Source organism: Anopheles moucheti, chromosome 2, assembly GCF_943734755.1.
Source record: "Anopheles moucheti chromosome 2, idAnoMoucSN_F20_07, whole genome shotgun sequence".
NCBI classification, from domain to species: Eukaryota; Metazoa; Arthropoda; class Insecta; order Diptera; family Culicidae; genus Anopheles; species Anopheles moucheti.
Window position 1 is genome coordinate 1,107,819 of NC_069140.1, and position 22,085 is coordinate 1,129,903.

Below are 22,085 nucleotides of genomic sequence, written 5' to 3' on the forward strand. Positions count from 1 at the left end.
CAAGTGCACACTCTACATTCTTTTTCGTTAGTTTGTGATTAGCGTTTGAACTGAACGGAGTGATCATGTTTTTCCTACCGGCGATCATCGTGGTGCTTGGATTAGTTATATACTGGTGTAAGCTATCAAGAGATAGTGGACTATTCGCGAAAGATCTTCCAGGACCAAGATCGTACCCTATTATCGGTTCTACACACTTATTTATGCGCTCCGAAGAACAAACGTTCAGTGCAATCAACGAGTGGTTTCGCAAATACGATAGGATGTTCAAAATATCCTTAGGATCGAAAACTGTACTGTGTCTATCACATCCGGATCTTATCCAACAAGCTCTTACAAGTAGAGCATGCCAGGATAAGGCTTTTTTCTATCGTTTTCTCGAGATGGATTATGGACTCATATCGTCTCGTTGTAAGTCTTACTATCACAGATTGATGTCATTGGTGTAGACACGTTGCTGTTGTTTTTACAGATGCAGATTGGAAGCTGTACCGTAAGATGTTGAACCCTGCATTTAATCAACGCATCTTGATCAGCTTCATATCGATATTTAGTCGTTGCTCGGAAGATATGGTAGAACGTATGGCTAAGGAGGTTGACAGCCCTAAACCATTTGATATGCTCCATTATACCGCCCAATGTACGCTGGAGATGGTGTGTGCCAGTTCGCTCAAAAGTGACATTACGGATGATCCGCATGCACAGGATGTTTGCGGTGGTATTGAAAAGATATGTTCTATTATGAGCAGCCGCCTGTTTAATGTATTGCTCTACAGTGATTTGCTATTTACCATGACACAACGGTACAGAGAAATGCAGAAACTCCGCATCAAATTACAACGTGTGGTAGATCCCGTAAGTGATGAAATGATCAAAACAGAAATGATTTTACAAGGGATTTATGTACTTCAACAACAGATCTTATACGGACGACGCGAGGAAATTGTAAAAGAACGATTGGACAAACTTCATACAGAAAATGAGGAACAGTTTCGTAAACCACTGGTGTTTCTGGATCAACTGTTGAACACAAAACGTGGTGATGAAGATCTAGCAATGCAAGAGATCGAAAACCATATCTATACGATCATAGGAGCTGTATGTAGTTTCATTATCAATAATTACAGGGCCTTTCCTTGTTGTTTCTTCTAACATGTATTCCCCTTCCAGGGTAGTGAAACATCCGCCAATCAAGTGGCCTACATCCTGCTACAACTGGCAATGCATCCCGATATACAGGACCGTGTGTGCGAAGAAATCCGCTCGATTTACGGAGACTCTTCTTTGAATATATCCTTCGAAACGATATCCGCCCAAAACTATCTGGAGCAAGTGATCAAAGAAACATTGCGACTGTTTCCGGTAGCTCCGCTTGTTGGACGAGAAACGATCGAGACGGTTAAGCTGGGTGATGTCGTTATCCCGCCGGGAGTAACGCTGCTCATGAATATAATGCATGTGCATCGCAGCAAGGAGCTGTGGGGAGACCGAGCAAATGTGTTCGATCCTGATCGCTTCGACCCTGCAACTTATGATGCTCGGCAACAGCATCCCTTTAGCTACATTCCGTTTGGCGGTGGACCAAGAAACTGCATTGGATATCGGTATGCCATGTTCTCAATGATAATTATGGTCACTCAAGTGCTCCACAGATATGTGCTGTCCACTCCGCTCTCTGTTAACGATTCGTTAAAACTGTCGTTTGCAGTTACGCTCAAAACTGGCGTAGGACACCAGATATGCATAAAACGTAGAACGAAAGATTCCCTGTGAAAAAGGTTGACTCTGACTTTAATTGAAATAAGCAGTATTGTAGAGTTCAGTGGGTATCTAACCGCATTTAATATTCTAATATAAAGTAACTTATTCTTAATGCAATATTGAACTACTCAGAATTACTCTGATATAGCGAGCGAACGTTTTGTGTCATATTATTACTCAATATACCTCATTAACTATTTAACAATAACTAAAGTCTATATGAACATGAAATCAGGCAACAATAACCACTAGATTTAACTTCTGCAATCACAATCATTGCATTGTTTCTCACCGATTTAGTACAGAATGTCAAAAGAACAGTATGTAAAAAAATAAATTGGTAATATTCGAACATATTACGAGTGTAACTTGATTGAATCAAAAAAAAAAAATAATACAAATAATTGTTTAATTGAATTTTAAGCACTGTTGAATTTTCGAGGTAGCCTGCCTTACGAAAAATAACAACGCCTGTGGTTAGGCAAAGCGCAATACATGGCGTCAACTTTCCTTTAGTTACAGTGGTTTAAACACAAACATGGTTTCATCATCGGATTTTGTGCAGGAGAAAGAAAATCGCGAAACTTCATGGAAAAATTAAATCGACAACTAAAGTTGAACTTTGTATTCTTGTCTTTTCATTGTAAGTTTCATAAAAATATTTAATTTACAATGTGTCTCTAACTAAAGCCAACACTTGATCAACCTAGTGTTTTAAGCGTTTCATGGTCATTAAACATTTTCGAAGGTCTGGAAAATGTTTTACTATTTTCCTGCTAGTATACCTGTAGTACCTGCAAAAGAATAGATATGTAACTCATACATCAACAAAGGTAAAATAGTTTACCCCTAACAATTATTTTGATAAAAAAGAGGCTCACCAGTTAAAATAACTTATCTGGGCGATCATGCATTTGCCTGAGATTTAAGCTTGAATATATGATGAATTAATACTGCATCCGCACTAAATTGGTCGGAACAGTGCTGAGGCTATCCTACTATGGGTAAATAAAGTCTGCTACACCAAGCCAGCATTAAGCATGAGGATATTGCTCCGATAAAGAGGAAGAAAATACATTAACTCTAACTTTCATTTTATTTATTTTGATGTTTACTCTTCTTTTCTGTTCCGACCTAATTATATTCTTTAAAAAATAGTTATTGATTTTCGTTCAGAGTACGGAATACTAGAAAGGGGTAACAGGTAAAAGCAAAAAACTTTAACATTCAGTAATTTAAGTAAGCACTAACCCATTTTAACTTACCTGTTATGCTTTATCAAAGCCCAAACGGACCAAATTTGGGAACACCATGCAATGAGACATGTTAAGCTAATCGGATGATGATCTGATTTGTTGCACAAGTGCACGTTGCCAGCATGATCCAGTTTCTTTTTCCTCGAAACCAGCATTTATCAGATTACCACTACCACGCGTTCGCTCGGCTTTCAACTGTGGCATACACTACAACCGTGCATACGCGCTGTAAGTCACAAAATAAGTCACATTCAACAATATACGCACTGCCTCCGGCACACTTGCATCGCAGCGACGAAAAGAAAGCACACATCAGATGAAAACTACCACTGACGAAGAAAACAATACAATTTACTGCGTCATGTCGCTAGGGAAGGTCATGAGAAAATCGGTGACAGACGTGTTACCATGTGGATGCAGCTGCAATTGCAAAGATAAGCTCGTTCATACACCGAGCTGCAGCAAACCACTACCACCGATTTGACACACATTTCGGTTACATATTTTAACCGAGAACCAAACCGAGTGTTTTGCTGGAGTGTGCTACAAACGCATCCAATATGATAGATTTTGTTATTTGCCCAGAGCGCCAATTTTTAATTGCAAAAAAATGACTTCTCACGACGAACGGTTCAAGCTAAACCCAAATACACATAACCACTGCGCCGGAGTTTTCGCAAAAGCTGAAAAGAACCATCGCATACTGCATAAATGGAACTAACACGTCAATTTCGTATTCGCAGACTGTTTATTTGTTTACCAAGACCCCAAAATGCTCTTTTAACCATCTTCAAACACGTTTCAAAGATCATTTCGCTCGATTTTTTCCACTTTCTTGCTGTAAGCAATGCGCTCGGAATGGCAAAACCTCACCGACACCCTCGGCGCTAACATATGCATCAACAATGTGCAATTAACCGTTTCGATGACTAGCTGCCTGGCAACCGATGAAGTCGTATGGGGAACGAAATGAAGGAGGGAAAAATAAATGAAGAAACGAAAGTGAAACAGCTAAACAACAAAACAAGAGATGCATCCACAGTGGTGTAGACGCAAGACGAAAAAAAATCGAAATCCCATATAAACTCCGGTCACAAAACGTAGAAATAAACCAACCGTTTTGTGAAGGAAAGCATAGGGTTTTGCTAGCTAACTACTAGCCGGCAGAAGTTGTCCGACAGGTAGGTTTGAAACACACAACAAACATCGAAAAATATGTAACGAAATATTGAGAAAAGTTCGGACATGCCCCGAACGCTCCAATAACGCGAGCTGCTCAATAGATTAACGTTTGCTAATACAAACCACCAACCACAACAGCTGGCTGCGTTGCCAAACCGATGGATAAACGATGATGTGTAGCAAAAAAACTCCGTTAAACGATTATTCGAAAAGCAGGCAATGTGTGAACACTAAGGGTATTAGTAGAAGCTCACACAAAAAAGAAATTAAATGAGCAAATACTACATCAATCTGCGTAAAGCTACTATGAAAAGAGCCGACGCACCTGTGTTCCTGTAGTTGCGTGGATGCGCTCCATGCTATAGCTAATGATGTTATTGCGCAACAGTGGTCTGAGAAAGGGTCAAAGTAATTAAGAGCATATACTGGGTGGTGTAAAAAGGATGTACAAAGGTTGTGTCGGAGAAACGGGTACGTTTGCTTTACGTTTTCATTAGCGTGCTGTTTGGAAAATAAACATTCGAGAAAAAAATTACCACAAGGAGGATCTATTATGATCCCATGTTCAATCATTGTAATATTGCATTGGGCATGATTTAAACAAGTCTTTTATCAGAATGCCTGAAGGATGGATTTCTTAATAATTATATTGTACCTAAGCTTATGAGTGATCATTTACAACATTAATTCAAGGAAAAGATCTGATAAAGTCAGAATTCCTATCTCGAGAAAACTCTCTGTTCTTCAAGGGCTTTCAGCATTATAGAAACTCTAATCGCAGATATCGAGATCGTTTAGATCTAAAGCATAGACGGTCCGAGAAGAATCATTTATAGATACAATATAATGGCTATACAAACAGGACGATCAAGATTTGATGATATTGCACACGTACCCGTACGTAATCTTCACGTAAAATGTTTTAAAAAACCATTTATAATTCAATTGCCGCTCAGAAATTGCTTACACCATATTTTGCCCAATATTTTACCTAGAGCATTCTTCAAAAATATTCTTCATTTAGAGAAAACAGAGCAAAAGATCTGAACTACTACGTGAAAACTCTCCAATCTTGCACTGCACAGATCACTGCCGTTCGTTTGGTCAAAAGCTTTCTTTCTGGAGTGCGCAAAAGCACACACTAGCAGCTAGCGGCACTTGGGATGTAGTACGTGTTCCAGAAGGAGGCCAGCTCATTCGGTGGAAAAGTGCAGTGTTATGTAAGTGCAGTACAGGGTCGCGCTGAGAAATGCGTTCCCATTGGGATTGAGCGAGAAATGCGAAGGAGTTCAGCCGGGACGGTCACTGCCGGCTATGACCGGGCGGTTCTTGCGACCGCCACGCCGCGCCGGTACCAGTGCCGGTTTTCCCGTAGGCTAGTTCGGACGCGGTTGTCTGGCTGACCTGAATTGCGTTTCGGCCAGGCCCGTTCCGTTCAGCAGGCGTTCTCGCTACGGAACGTTGTTACGGGTGCCGGCGCGGACAGGGTACAAACAAATGAGATCTTGATTGAATTAGGTGCAGCATCGCATGCTAGCTGCATTTGCACCTTTCATCCTCTCCAGACTGCACTTGAGCTCCACTCGCAGCGCTAGACGCTTGTCGGCCGTTCACACGATCACTGGATCCGGACTCTCCGATTCTTGAATGCATTCGAACATCAGGACGAATGGAATGGATTGGAATGCCAGCAGAATACAATCCGCATCCCGTGCGGTGTGATTCTCGGTCGCGAGTACCACCGCCTTTTCGGACGATTGACCTCGGCCCCGGCTAGTATTATTATGCTGCCGCACCACGACTACCACCCATTCCGACCAGCGCCCAGAGAAGGAAAGCACTAGGAAGTGGTGAATTATTAATGCTTCTACATTTATCATACAGGGTTGCCGACACGGAGCGGATGAGTCCGCTTGCACCAGGTAGGCAACGTATACATATATGCATCCGAGGCGTGAAAAACGTACTTCGAATCGTACAGGCGGACGAAAGAATGAGATCGAACAGCGATCTCACGCGAAAAGCTTCCTGCTAAAACCAACGGTACTGCAATCGCGACTGACCGCGCTGACAAACGGCCCAAACCTTACAATCGGGAGCCTGCAGACTAACAGGCTGAAAAACGCACCTTGCCAATTTTCACTTTTAATAGCATCTCCAAGGGCGAGCAATACTGCAATGGCGATGGCGCATCATAAACTGCAACTCACACTTTGAAGTTGTGCACCGTTCCGGGCAATTTAATACTCTGGTGGTGGCCTTTTTCGCGGTAAAGATAAGCACTCCTGGTTGGGTTTTTTTTGTTCGCGCTTATCGGTGAACCATTCCGGTACCGCAATCGGTACCGTTCTACATATGCCGTTCCTTCTGAACCTCGGCAATCATTAGCTTAAGCGCTTCTGCCCGCACAAGTCCCTTTGCGCACGCCCTTTCACAGTACAACTGTTCTTTTATGCTTGTTCTAAGAATAAAAAATGCGAGATATATTACCTCATTGACCGGCAACAGCCAAAAGAAGCTGATGCAGTGTGGCATTACAAAAAATGGAATTTATTTGATTACTCTCGAACTTAGTTTTTGCTGTTGTTACGTAGAACTATAAATTCTGATTTCCCTACGTGAAGTAGCCGAAGACGAATTTTCAAAAATAGATTTTTAAATATAAGATAATTTGATCATTATCAAAATAATGTTTAATTGCTTGTTTATAAAACGCTACGGCCGCTTCTTGGTATTGGTCTGCTGCAGTAGTCCTCAAAATATATTATCTTAATTTTTTCCATCTATGTCGTCAACTTATTTTAGGATCTGGATTGAATTGCAAAACATGAACCCTGAAGTTTATCATTTTGAGCACGAGATGATCCTTTCTAGCGCTAAGTTGAAGAGTAGACAAGCAAACTTATTTAGATGTGGACACATTTTTAATAAATTTTATATCTTTCCCAGAACAGCTTATATTAACTGTCTGAATTTGCAGTACTTTTCACCGATTTGTACCCATGTATGTAATCATTCATTCAATCCGTGAAGCAATCAACTGAGCGATTTCGAAGGCCAACTATAAAATGAAAGTGAAACGATAGGTCATACGCTCCTGATCACCGTAAGCAAAATACCACAGGCGTAAGTGTAAACAGTCTGTCGGCGTTGTCGTCATTTTGTCATTTGACACCTCAAGGAGAAGGTGCATCCGTTATGATACGGCTGACGAAACAATCAAATGCAACCCATCGCTGGAAACCTGTGCCTTGGGCAAATGTTAGCATTGTGTCAACCCTATGGTTAGGGCGTGTTTCATTACAAACCACCACCAAACCGATCGCTAATCACACGAATCGAATTTCGATCACACAAACGCATATCTGCCCTATAGAGTTCCAGCCCAACCGTTGATTCAAAACCTGCCCGTTTTGCTTGCTTATTGGAGCGGTTTGCGGCCGGGATGGTAGCAGAAATGGCAAACATGAAAATTGATCTTAGGAATTTTGCGTCTCTTCCCAACCTTCTGTCCCGGGCGCATCAGCAAAGATCCCTTCACGATCACGCCGTAGATATGATTACTTTCGACATTTTCCCGTTTGCGGCGTTGACCTCGGCCAATTGGACATCCTCTGCTGGACAGATTCCGGCGTATGGCGATCCCGTTAGGGTCCGGGATTTTAGGAGAGAACAAAAAGACCCAACAACAACCGCAAAACCCATCAAATGGCCATTCCGGCGATCAAATATAAAGCAAAACCGTGTTCTACAGGCCTACTAAACTCGCGAGTTAGAACCCATCGGGGATCCGGGACCGGCGGGATCCGGCGGTGATCGCTTCATCGAGCCCCAACGCCACCGACGTCAACGACAACGACGACAAACGAAAGATGATGACGATCCACTGAACCCGTTGAACCCCTTAATTGGGTCCCATTAGCTTCACTTAGCTTTTGGTTTATTGCTTTACCTAGGAGCGCACCTTCATCCTCCTACGAAGCCCTGTAAGATCTTCTTTTGTTCTTCTGCTGCTACTTCCGCCATTCAAGCCAGCAGGCAAATTCTTCTACAAAACCACCCAAATGGTGTGATGGAAAATGTTTCTTCACCAGGTTCGCGGGCTCACTTCATCCGGAAGAGCGGTGGTATTTTCGACATACCGACACACAACCTGCGGACACAAAATTTCACTCACCACGCCAGGAAGCTGCATTTGCTTGCCGGAGGTTCCTCAACCCACGTACACTAAGAATTCCAAAGCACCCAACGAGAATGGTGGAAAAAGCGACCGAGATCACTATCACGGAAACTCATTGCAGCAACATATCGCTAATAATTTGTTGCGACTAAATATGTCCAAAAACCTTTCAGAGGGTGAACCAAGGAGCAGAGCAGACAAGCGACGGCACGAACGGCACTAGGCAAAAAGGGCTAATGGCTATCAGTGGCGGAGAGTTATGACCCATTTAGCATCTACGTAAGCGCCCCGTTAGCACCGGAGACGTTAAGAACAAGGGAGTGCTAAAACACATCATGTTATCGTGAATTGTAACAAAACAAAATGCTCGTTTAACTGTTGATGGGCAATGAAATGTTCCTGACGGTTTTACGAATAGTCTAAATGTTCTTGTGCTAATTGTGTTGAAAATAATCTACTATTTATATCTGAAGTACCTATATCACCCTTTAAAGCAATAGAACAAATTGTATAACAGCGTTAAATTATGCACTCAATCTTGGATAGAATAATTACCTTTGAGAATTTTGCTAGTTACTGAAAATTTATTGGGTTTTTAATACAATACATCAAACCAACTCTTCAATATATTTATTACACTTCTTAGATATTTTTGAGTCTGATTCTTAAAATTTATGATACGCGATTGACAATTCTATTTAAAAGTAACCAAGTATAGTAACAAGTATTCATTAAATGCTAACAGTAGTTGTATAAACTGTAGTTGCTCAGCATTCCCCGAGTAATTAATATCAATTAAAATTTATTCCCTTATCACTTATCAATCTTGTGCTATAAGTCACGATGCTCGATAATCATCTGTCTAGCATATTCGTCCTCGTGTATCAAGTTATCACCAACCCCTGGTACGGAACTACAGAGAGACGGTCTAGGGCTCCTTAATTTATGATAATTCTTCCTTCAAGCACTAACCAGACCACTTTTTGTGCGTTCCAAACATTGCCCTCTTGTTGTGCCACAATCTCCACACCGTGGTGGAGGTTCGCTTCCACGATCTTCAGGACGACTTTCGCAGATTGCTCAACTACACTGAGGGCCCGGTTCCAGTGCAAGTTCAACTTGTTCAATGCTGCAGAATCCTGAACCACCATACGCTTTCAAGGACATTATTGCACATTTGTCTGATATACGCCCCGACTAGCCCGATGGACACATTCGAACCAGAAAATGAACACTGCACTAAGAAAAGGGCAATATACGGACCGGCTACAAAACCGGACAGTATCTGCTCAATTCTTTCCTTTTACGGACTTCCTGAACGCTGGTACGGAATATGCTATTTGCCTGATCGCCAAACTGTTATCAATTGTGGCATAATAGGTACAGTGAACTAATTGTTGGATGGTAAATTTGCAACCTTCAAGAAAGACAGGTTGCACAGTCATTTTATCACTGCTGAAAATATCATTTGGATCAAGCAAGAGCAAGAGCTCAGCGTTCACTCAGACTTTCCAACACACTTTTCACACACCATCCGATACGATCAACAACTTCCTCTTCATAATACGCCAGTTAACCAATTTATTGACAGAACGCCGGTGAAACCGTTTGCCAAAGTGCTTACCCATGTTTGCTTAAATCATTCCCTCTGCGCTTTGCTGCGTTCCCTAGCTATTGTTTGTCCGGAATCGGCTAGTGTTGCTGGAACGCTTCTAAACTACACTATCGGTCACCATTACCGCTGATCTTTCCAGCATGAAACATTCATAAGTCTTCATTTCTGGCACCTTCGGGACACATACCTACTGGACAGTTTATTTTTGGGAACCTTCTTCCAAACATTAGATGAAGTTGGTGTGTCTGCATGACACCTGCGTCTTAAATATTCGTAATGAAGTTTCCTCGCTGCTTTTGATTTTGGGTGAAAGTGCATCATTGCTTCGTTTGATCGCTGACCGAACGCAGATGGTACATCAGTGAAGCAAAACAATGGTTTAAGACTTTAGAAACGGAACAAACAAAATCTTAAACACTGATTGCTGAGCGGGAAGTTAATAAACGGCAAAACTGTTTCGTCCATGGAACGTGCCCCTTGGAGATGTGTATGTGGCCGTATGGCGCCCCACGATTGCTACGCTCGCCATGGTTTCCTTCGTGATCTCTAGGATTCATCCTGTTCCGCTCATACGAGCCCCGTAGCATCATTCGGTAAATGTCACTTCCTCGTTACCGCCACAGCGATACCACCATGGCGATCGTGCTCAGGAAGACCGGCTTGACATTTCATCGCAAAGCTTCCATTGCCCCAAAGCGGGAAGATCGTGCCAGCGGACGTGCAGAAAATTTGAAGACGATTCGTAAACGGGGGTCAGGATGGACTGACGAAAAACAACAAAACACAACATAAGCTTCCCCTCCAAAGAAAGTTTGCCAGTTGTCCGTTTTGCGGAATAAAAGGTGCCGCTGTGGTAGACGCGCACAAACATCAGCAGGGAAGAAACTCGACCTGTATGCCATTAAAAATCGTTTCCCTCATTACTCATCGCGGCAATCCGAGTTGGACGCTGATAGCGCATGCCGAGTTTTTGCCGTTTGCCACCATGTTCCTGTCGTTTCGGATTCCCGGCTGCCGGGGAAAGCAATACAATCTCGCAACCTTGGACAATTTCGAAACCTTCGAATGGTGCCCGTTACATCCCGTGCAGCTGAAAGGGAGAGTGATTCCTGTGGATTGCGTTTGATAGGTCGCGAATTCCGCAAAGCTCGGCAGGTGTCTCTCATAACTATTCCACCGTTGTGCGATCATTGATCCTATCGATCAGTATTGCTGTCTACAAAAACAAACCAGCTGGGAAACACGCTCGGCAACAAACTTTAGTTTGTCCTCGTGTAGAATTCAATTACCCATTGTGGAATGTGTTTGCTTCCCGCGCAATGCATTTCCTCTCATTGCGCCATCCGGTGATAGAAAAGTAAACTTGTATCAAACACAGTCGACCTGAAGAAAGTCGAAGCTGCCGAAGCTATCATAATGTTTGCATGATTTATTAACGAGCACTACAAGGGCCTGTAAACGGGGTGCCTAATTGATTGTCCCGACAGACCCGACGAAACCCCGGCACAGCGTCACGGGCCGGGAAAATCTTCAACAGTTGTGTGTGGGAACATTGGCTGGAAATCAAACATTTTACCCTACCGCAACGGTTCTCGTACTGGAGTACCCACGAATTTGTGGACAATATGAAATTTCTCCCCACTAACTTTCAATTAGCTGCCATCATCGTTCTCCCAAGCAAAGGAAAAATTAAAGCAAAGATATACTAAACGCACAAAATGTTACTTCAAAATGGAGAAAGAGAGAATAGCCAAGAAAAGGTTGAATTTCACACTAAGGGAATTGAATGTTTTTAATTAGAATCACACAAAAAAACGTCTCAGAAGAAAATACATTTCAAGCAGCTCTCAGGGTCAGTTAAATCTAGCGGTGATTAGTGAGGAAAAGCGATAGATTTCACTTTTCCCTCGCGGATGAAAGATTTTTAACAGTGCTTATAGGTTGTTTGGTGGTATATTTGGATCATGTTATCCACTAACCGTAAAACAATCTGAACTCTACGTAGGAGAAAGTGAAATAGCTAATAATACTGATGAAAACCTCATAAATTCTGGTACACATCTTTTTGACGAGGCTATTTCCTCAACTGAATCTCCAAGGCACCCATCGTTCCCAGAGTGTTGAAGAACGCCTTATCATTACCTCAAGCATCTTCCACTTTCAATTTCAATCACTTTTCCTTTCCAAAACCTCGTACAAACGCCAACGCCCATTTCCGATTTGGTCAGGCATATTTTTTCACATTTCCCACGTGTCAGCACTTGTCAAGCGACAACACCATCCATGTGACAAGAGTGTAAAAAAATCAATTTCCTCAATTTCTGATCAACCCGTATTGATGAGCGTTTCGGTTGGGTCGATGAGCACGGTGTAATGGAAAGTCATCACACCATCATGCACGACAGCACACCTATTGGAAATGGGTTTCGTTTTCTTTTCGGGGTCTGTTTCGTTCTATTTCCATGTTTCATTGGAACCGCCGGAACACATTTGCACAAAACACGATCAAACGCTCCCCTGTGTGTGCGTGTGTTTGTTAAGGGGGTGTTTGAGTATTTTAATTTTATTTACTTCCTTGCCGCAAACGTATCCCATCGGTTCCACTGTCACATGCTTCCTCGTATTTCCCGATCTCTGCGGGTGATTCAATCCAAGGTCTCTACCAGCGGCCCGCTCACGGCTAAAATCATGCAGATGTGCCCATCTAAAGTGTCACCCAATGTCAAACCGATGGCCCGTTGTCGTTGTTTTGATGCGACCCGTACCCAATGAATATTCAGATTTTGGGAATGGTGAGTGCTGCTTTTCCTTGATGCCATGCTCAACATGCCCCCGGCATCGGTCTCGTTGGCGTTGCATTGTTGATGTGGATCCGGTTGCAAGCGCAAAATCTTCATCACCGGCCACCTAAGTCACCCTCTTGATTAGATTTTGCGAAATTTTCAATTCAAAAGTAAGTTGATTATCAAGTTGGGTTTTATCAAGTTTATATTCAAGTTCCTTAACAAGGTTCCACTGGAATGCAAAAAAAATATAATTAATATTATTCTTTCTAATTTGCTTTAAAACATACTTATTGAGTTAAATCTGGTTGTTTTTTTCGATTCTAAATTTTACTTCTGGACCCTTTAACAACAAAATTCTAATCAATCATTTTAAGGAAAGTATCGGATTAGAATATTGATGTTTGAAATATTTCCTCTATTTTGAGGTATGAAATCAATAAAAATGTCAAAACCCACCAGTACCTTAGCGCTTCAACTATCAGCTCCAGATATGTTACCAGAACTCAGGAATTTCACTAGTCGATCAACCTGCTCCGAGGTCCATTCATACGCTTCCAGCATGAAACGAACAAATCAATATGTCTTGTTGCCCGGATATACGAGTCCGAGTCCCATTCATGCTTATCTCTCAGTTTTTACACTTTAGTTTTCTGCTTTTCAACGAGCTTTCTATCTGGCCCTAACATCGCGATCGCACCCTCTTCATTCCAGTTCCCCAACGATAAGCATTCTTTTTCCACCATCATAAATGTATCGCCGCTTGTGCACAAACTCTCTCTCCCTCTCTCGCTCTCTTCTTTTCTTTATTTTCACCCCTTTCCACAAGGGAGAAACCCTTTCCACGCATTCAAAACATTCCACCGATGCGCCGTTGGAGCAAGTCTCTCTGCGATCGAGCCCCGCTCGCGAGCCGGCACACGTTCACTAAAATGCTCTCTGGGATTCGGCCCGAACTCCGGTGCGTCAAGTGGATTTGCACGTTGGCCAGCACCAGTAGTTTTCTTCCAGCAGCCTCAAGGTGTGCATCGCGACGGCACCGTGGCTCACGACCTGCAACATTTTTCGGTTTTCGGTGTTTCCCGGCGATCTCACATCGCAAAATCACGCGCCCTACAGAACGAAACCACACATTCGCCCCGAAGGCTGGAACGCGCTTGGTACGTTTAGAGACGCTGTGTGAAAGTGATGGTTTAAGGAAAGTGACGGCGATCAAATGTGCAAATTGGGCCCCATGGTGCTCTCGTGCGTATCTCACACGATCGTGTAGTCGGTTCATACGCGCGAAAGTGAGTTGTTTTTTTTTTGTGAAGTGAATGCTCAACAGCAAAGCTTTTGGCTGCTGGAGGTATTTTGCTAACGATCGAAAACGCTACTTTGTGTGTACGCGATAGGGCATAACATGGGGTTGGGGCCTATGAATTGATCACAAAACCCGTCGAAAAGGTTTGTCTTTCAAAACAGTGTCAGTCATATTTATTCACATTGGCACACTGATATAGTGATAGTGACAGTGAATCGCAAGTGAAGTTCACGATTTCTTCGTTCTGATCCAAGCGCATGTGCATCAATTTAACGATGATCAAGCAAAGTATTTACAGTGATTCCGGCAATAAAGAGTGACCATTTGTGAAGTCAAATCCTCAAAGCCGTAGTGAATTTTCGAGAGCAACGTAACAGGAGAGCGTATACGTTAGGGGCCGGGAGTTTTACCACAATGGACTCCAAGACCGAAGTACGTTCGAAACCGATCCTGAGTCCAACACGTTCCTTGGACGAGGGCTTCGAAAGTGATCCCGACCGTATCTCCACCGATTCGGAGCTAGTCACGGCCCAAACGACACCGGCATTCGACGTACTGCAGCGAACCGATCGCGATGGAGTGCAGCACACACAGATTGCTCGACGCACCTCGCCCACTACCACGCAGGATTCAACAAACGCCACAGTATCGACCAAGGATAGTGGCCCCGAGAGCATTATCTGTCTGGAGGGTGAAATTGAGAAGGAACTGCGTACCAAACTCGAGAAAACTAACCTTGGACGACCGCCGACTGGACTTCCAAAAAGTGCCCCATCTGCCAGTGGCCAACAGATACGATATCGGCGGATAAAAACACGGGCACCTCCACCTCCGATCGGTTCCTACTACTACCAGAAGCGATCCGCTTCGGTGGACAGTGTGAACCGTGCCGGGGGTGGATCGCACGGTCCGAGCAGTCTGTACAATCTTAATCTCGACCCAGGCAGCACGGTGAACCTGCATCTTGATCTGGCGGCATCGGGACCGGTCAGTGTCGGGGCGCCGGGCAGTCAGTCGGGACATGATGTCCTTGCCGGGCGATTCGTGCGCGTTACCGTTGATCCACGGCATCACCAGGTCTCGCAACCACCCGCCTCACTGAACCAGTTCCGATTGGCGTCCCTGTCGACGAACAACATCTACAAATATTGTCACGCACCGGCGCCAATGACCGGCCACTACCATCATCTGCACAGCCAGCAGCAACAGCAACAGCAGCTTCCACACCATCCGCTGCATCCGCTGTCGCACCACCACCATCATCACCCCTTGCATCATCACCATCACCAAACGCAGCAGCAACAGCACTCGATGCACCACGGACATCACCTTAGCTACATACCGACCCCGGTTGCGACTGGCGGCGGCACGGTCGGACCGGCCAGTGGCAGCAATCGCAACAATTTATACTCATTACCACCGCAGTACGGATTAAGTGCGGCAGCCATGGCTTCCGGTGCATCGTCCATCGGTGCGCATCAGGCCGCCGTGTCTGCTGCTGCCACCGCTCATCCTGCATCAGCCTCCCATTCGCAGCAAGGCACGACCGGGTCCGTCGCAATGTCGGGCGGTTCGACGGTCGGCCCGACGGCTAGGAATTATCAACATTTCAATCATGTTCCAGTTTGCTGGACTCAATCGATACCCAGACAAACGCGAAGGTAAGCATGCCGAATCCCTCCAATTCCCATAGTTCTTTCGCGCATCGGAGCCATGCGCACCGTTTTGCTATCGTCTCCAATTCCACGCACTTGACATTGCCGGTTTCCATTCCATTTCATTTCATCGCGATTGAGCTGGCAACTGGCGCGGAATGCATACAAACGAATCGCTGAGCTAGGAGCGATCTGGATTTCGGTGCACGTTTTGTTCCCCTGGTCCAGTGCGCTTACGAATCGTGCCGTTTCTTCGGTACTCTATTGGTTGCTCCGCTAACCTCAGACGTACCTTCAGAAATTTGTGTTTGTGTTAGGTCGGTCGTACTTTTAGCACGGAACTCACGCCGGTTATTCCGTACGCGTACACGAACCCATAACCCAAATTTCGTGCGCAGAGCCCTCGAATTGACGCAGATAAATACGAATGATAAAGCAATGGCATACAGTATCTAACAAGTGAAACAGGAGTTGCTTCTTTGCGTCTACTGGAAGCGCGGTCGGTTGTGTTCCATTCCGGGCTGAATCGTGAGTGCATGATTAACACGCTGCAAGGGCAAGTTGCTACTGTTCCCAAGCCTTTCTTCCACTTATTCGTTGATCGAATTATATTCCTCTAAAAAGTGAACTGCACTCGAATGTAAACAACTTACCACTTCAAAATGTGACCCATAAAAGATGGATGGTGTTTGTTTTGATGATGGACGGCTGGATCATTCAAATAACATGTTTTTTTTTTATTTTGTGCACCGAATAGATCATTCTCAGATATTCCATGCCGTAAATATCTTGCTTACGTTCACAGTAAACAGCTAACTGTTGAACATTCACTTAGCATCTCGCCATCTTTAATCTGTCGGTTGTGTCCAGTGGATCCCTTGTCGACAACTCAACACTTTACTGGTTAGCACTTTGCGACGATGCAATTGTCAACAGCGTACACTAATATCCCCTGACTAGCAACCAAACAACTTTATAGTAATACGATTCGTGATTGGACATTTGAAATCAACTCTAGAATAGGCTGCTGCCATAAATAGAACCATTATCCGTTCATTAGCCAAATCGAACGCGCATTCCGTAGAGAAGGCCGATAATTTGGTGATACCCATCTTCGAACCTCTATCCGCAAGGAACATCGCTCCATTCCATTCTACACTGTTTACCTCACCACCTAACCACCGCCCAAGCAACCTTACTGCATTACTTCACACGTCGCTTTATCTCATTTTTCGAAACGCTTATGGTGCGTGTCTGTCAATAAAACCGTAAATTATGTTCCCAGATTCGACCGGGCTCGATTGTTTTGCGGTAGAGACTCCCCTTTCGTCTGCAAAAAGTCCGAAAACGTGACCACTTGTACGTCTGCTGTCATCCCGCTTGGGTCGTCAGAGGCGAAATTATACGCAAATCATTCGAACGAAAGATTCCAACAGTGACATCAGGCGACGAACCCATCAAACGGTAGGAAACGCTGCGATAGGCACTTCACGCAAAGGCATGATTGCGTGTGCGTGCGCTGATGACATTTGAGCAGGCCGTATGTTGTTGATAGGCATCTTACGTCCAGTTGTATATGTTTTGGCTTTTTCGTATTTGCTAATGCAAATGCCAATCCCCAAGCCTTTTAAGACACCGATTTGAAGAGGTAGCAAATATGAGGTTCTTATATTTATGAAAAGGTTAAATCATGCTTCATCGGAGCGAAGCAAAGGCAAACTTTACGTGTGTTTGTGCTTGTTACATACGTTATCAATGTTTTATTTACAGCATTGAGTGCTCTTTAGCTATTCAGAATAGAGAAGGCAGTGTGTTAATTTAAAGACAACCGACACATGTTTTTCGATGACCACGTTAAACAATTTTAATATGTTTTGGAGTTAAATGGTTGCTAATCGTCCTGCTCCAGACATCAAAACAATTTACCATTCATTCTCTTTATTTTCAATCATTAATCATGGATCGTTCTTTAGTGTTCTTGAAATCCCACGCATTTAGCCCTTGTTTGGATGGATTCTCACGATTTTGGTGGTCACTTCCGATCGAGCGATTTGTGTGAAAATCCGAGCCCTAAACCGAGATATGCTTATTTGACCACCCAGGCACCCATAATCGTCGTGTTCCTGCCTTGCCTTCGCAACAAAACGTTCTGTCAAGGGCACCTTCTACGATCGTTTCGAGCGATAATTGCCATCGTTCATCCCTTGCGGGCGCAACTCAATAATGCTCACCAACGGAAAACAAAAACAAAATAACCCATCCCATCATCGGCAAACAATTCGCCTCCGAGGAATGGCTCAGGAATCTCTCAAGCGATGAACCTCACGGGACGAAAGCACAGAGCTCAGCCACCGTCATCGGGAAATCGGTTCGGCAGACGAAGAAGGCAGACGAATGGTCCCAAAAGCAAACAACTTTTACTTTCACGGCCCAAAGCATCCAATCCGATCGATCGCATATGCCGCGGAAGCTCGTCCAGCAGGCTTCTCCTTCCCTTTGCTGGACGCCGAGTGCAAGCGTTTTGACGCATATATGTATGCGCGGCAGAAAAGTAACAGATGGAGTGAAAACTGCTACAACACCATTCCAACATCACATCAGTCATACGGTTCTGCAATGCCTCACTGACCAGCTACAACATGCTAATGGCTCTTGTTTTTTCATCCTCCGTGGCAGGTGAAATGTTTGCCCACCCAAGTCATGCATGAATCAAAACCGCCGGCTTGATCGTAAGTTCGCGCAGATGATTTTTATAATGTACCTAGGTGAGGGTTAGCAGTTTTTGTTTTCTGCGCCCATCAGAGATAGTTTCTGCCCAATTGTTTAATTTTACAGCCATAACCTGGATTTCACTTGTTCATCGTGTAGTATCGGAAAAGAGAGAAGGACAGGGGAAAAAACCGACTGGCCAACACCCATCATTCAGTCAACCAAATCTTCGGCAAATGGGAAAAGAAACTCACTTATTGCAAACGCACTTCACCGTAATAGCAACACAAACACTAGCCGTATAAAAAAATACCCAGCACAGCTCGATCAAGTGTACGAATTATTCGATTTTGCCTACGCACGCTACGCTCCACAACTCTCTGGGTTAGCATGGCGCGATTTTCTTTTCGCAGACTTTTCCCCACCGTTGCCGGCCGAACGACCGAAAAGAACGTCGAAATCGAGCGATAATTAGATCCGGATGGTGGCTTGGAGATGACGAACGAAGATGTTCGAACATTTACACACAATCGGCTCCCATCGTGGTAAAAGCACACTGCACGCGACGGTTGAGTCGTCCAGCACGATGCCGAAACCATTACTGACAGTTTTTCAACAGTTCACGCTATCGGGATGCGCGAAAAAATGGGTGGAAATTTTGTATAAATTAATGAGGAAAAAAGTGAAATTAGTTGTGGATTCCATCCCAGACGGAAGTTGATTATTGCTTGCTTTCGATTTCGTTTAAGGGCATCAACAAAAATGAAACTTCTCTTTATGCCGAATGCAACCGAGTTGGATGGGTTGAAAATCCAAACGGTATACCAAAAGGCCATTTTGTATGTTCAACTACTTTCTTGCGCTTCGTGTTGGGTAAAGCTTGGGATTAAGTAAAAACAAACCACCCACCAAGGAGTGTTGTTTAGGGAACTGTACTATTAATTTCATTTGTTTTTTAGAGCAGTAAAGCTCCTCCGTTTTGTTGGCATCTAATAAAGAAATGAAAATATTTCATTACAAAGTGATTTCGGGAAAAGTCCACAAAAATGCACACACCAAATTCTGCCCCAAAGCAAACCAGTAAACATCCATTTGGGCGACTCTGTAGCCATCGCGGTAAAGTAAAAGTAAACCAACCTGATTCTTCGACGTTTGATCCTTTCCGCCGATACGACCGCCATTTACTTTGGTGGTCGCTGACAGACACAATTACTTCCCTCTCGTTCAATGGTTTCCGGTCTTCGATGTGCATACCGCATGGCAGTTTCCTCATTCCGCGCTTATTAACCGGTTGGATAAGACATTATACCGTCATTCAAGTGGCGATGTAAGTCACGAGCGCCACATGTATGCATACACACTCGAGCCCGCCAAGCTTTATCGTGCACTGGGGCGTCTTTTTCGCCAATCTCGCCGTTAATCTTTTCCTGGTCGCAGACGACCAGCCACTCACTGTGTCCTACACACCACACACCGGACCGTCAATCAACTTATGTTTCGAATTTGAAGCGCATTTAACACACCAAATGCTCACTTGCACATGCATAATCGTGGCTGCTTCGAGAGATACAAATTCATCTATTGCTCATGATGCTTTCCGGCGCACGGAATGGCAACAGCTTCTTCAAACGAGCTGGCTCGTAAAATGATTGCAATGTTTAGCCATTAGTTAGTTAGTTGCTTCCCGTGTTTTGTTCCCGGCGTGCCGGTGTCTCTCGAGTTCCCCGAGGTTGCTAGGAGCTGGCCTGCATGGAGTAACAGGTTGCAGTTTTATTTCTTCTTGTCCATCGGAAAGGACGTACTCCAAGCGGCTTATAATAAATGTGTAAAACACAAGAAAACAAACAAAACCAACAACGAAACAAACCTGCCTGAAAGTAAAAGTTTTTCATTTGCCACTTGCCAAACGGTCGCAACGGTTGCGTTGTTGATGCTGCCCGCCTGAAGATGTTGCGATCCTCAGACGTGGGTCGATGGCTATGATGGCTGACTGGCCGTGGACGTGTGTGTGTGTTTTTGCCGAACAGGGGAAAGAAAAGTGCTGCAATCAAGATGAAATTATCGGTTAAATACTTTTACTTCCCGAGCCGGGATCAACTTCAAGTTAGCCATCTTGCCGCTTGCCCTCTCCAATTCCAAAATATGTTTCCATCGATAGAACCGCATCCCCATTGCATAATCTGTCCGTACGACATTATTTCATACCAAAACACACGCTCCCGGTGTCGAAGGAAGACATCGATCGGATTTCTAGGTGGATACGATTCCGGTTTGGCTGCTGCGTGCTACAACTTTTGGGGAAGTTGGGGTATTTTGTTGATTTTGTTGTTGTTGCTCCCACTTCCCAGCATTAATGCCACAGTCAGGAATGTTTCCACCGGCAGGCAGGTTTTTATGCAGCGAAAGTGTGGTATCGGCCCGTTTGGTAGTAAATTGAACGAACAGAAAAAAAAGCGCTTATTCGGAAACGGCTCCATAACCGGTTCTTCTTGGTTCCTATGGTAACGGTTGTTCGGTTATGGAACGCAACAAGTTTGCAATTTTGAAAGATCAAACTTTAATACATCCGAATATGCGACACAAAATATCCGTGCATAACTTATGTACGCACTTCAATGAAATGTAAATCATTTGACGAGACTTCCCAACTTTCGGCAAGAACACAACGTTGATCTCCACTTACTTCTCTGTCCATTAATTCTAATCTAATTGGACTTCTCCAACAAACAATAGCACCGTCTTTAATCCCATTAGAGACATTATCATTTGGATTTCGTTCTAATCTAACCATCTACAGTCCGTGATGGCTATCACAAAGCTAATTGTTTTGGCCCCATGATTCGTCCAATGCAAATGATTCGTGTTACGAGTGCGCTGCAGCAGCCGCTTCGTTCGTTCGTACGACAATAAAAAGAAATAACCGTTGCATCGTCATTTCACGTAATTAAACAGGGGACTTCATTCGTTCTCACACGGCTGCGTTGCCTGTCGTCGCAGCACCACACAACACAACCTCCTCTCCTTCCGTTAATTATAATCTTTGCCGTGTGTCTGATTTTTCACCCGGGCTTTACATAAACTCGCAAAACCTATACGAAAATTACGCATCATTACGCCCTAACTGCAGATAAAGTGATATCGTACCAGCTAATTAATTGTGCGCTTGTGCATGAGCCTCCGCGCCGGTCCGGTGGGGTGTGATTGGATTCTTTCACCCGTCGGCCCAAAGCACTTCCAACGTGGGACTCCAGGGTTTTGTTTCTCCGGGATACTCTCCATCCAAATGTGCCAAACAGCTTCTGCGTGCACAGATATAATTGCATCGGTACGGCGAAAACTTCAACCAAACACACACACAAACACACCCCAGCTGAGATGGTTAGAAAGCGCGCGGAACTGATCATCCTTCTTCGGGGTGCATTTTAAAACCATCGCCCATTCTAGACACGCGAACTTAGCTATTTTAATTAGCATTCCATTCACCTCGGCAGGGCAGGGCAGTCCAACGCCAATGGCGGCTACGGAATCGTTGAAGCATAGCATTCAATGAAACAATTTATTGGCTGCCCTCGCTGCCCTTGCACTTTAGGTGGGCAAATCATTCGGAGTTTAAGTGTGCGGTTTAGCTGTGGAGTTAATCT

The 22,085-nt window shown here is 44.2% G+C and overlaps 2 protein-coding genes across 2 annotated transcripts in view; both read left to right on the forward strand.

The window, feature by feature from the left end:
• The first annotated feature begins 570 nt into the window (after window positions 1-570).
• LOC128298753 (cytochrome P450 4C1-like) lies at window positions 571-1,773 on the forward strand. Its single transcript, XM_053034531.1, has 4 exons — window positions 571-718; window positions 977-1,098; window positions 1,171-1,604; window positions 1,653-1,773. Exons 1-4 carry the CDS (start codon window positions 571-573, stop codon window positions 1,771-1,773), a joined length of 825 nt encoding a protein of 274 aa, XP_052890491.1.
• A 12,721-nt stretch (window positions 1,774-14,494) lies between these two features.
• Window positions 14,495-22,085, forward strand: part of LOC128298495 (atrophin-1-like) — a 30,357-nt gene continuing 22,766 nt past the window's right edge. The window contains exon 1 of the mRNA XM_053034245.1: window positions 14,495-15,741. Coding sequence (XP_052890205.1) covers window positions 14,495-15,741 — 1,247 coding nt within the window. The remainder of the gene's footprint in view (window positions 15,742-22,085) is intronic.

Coding starts and splice junctions, on each gene's coding strand:
- LOC128298753 (XM_053034531.1), top strand. CDS start 571: ATGGTAGAACGTATGGCTAAGGAGGTTGACAGCCCTAAACCATTTGAT. Junction 719..976: donor TGCACAGGATGTTTGCGGTG/GTATTGAAAAGA, acceptor AACTTCATACAG/AAAATGAGGAACAGTTTCGT. Junction 1,099..1,170: donor TCTATACGATCATAGGAGCT/GTATGTAGTTTC, acceptor TTCCCCTTCCAG/GGTAGTGAAACATCCGCCAA.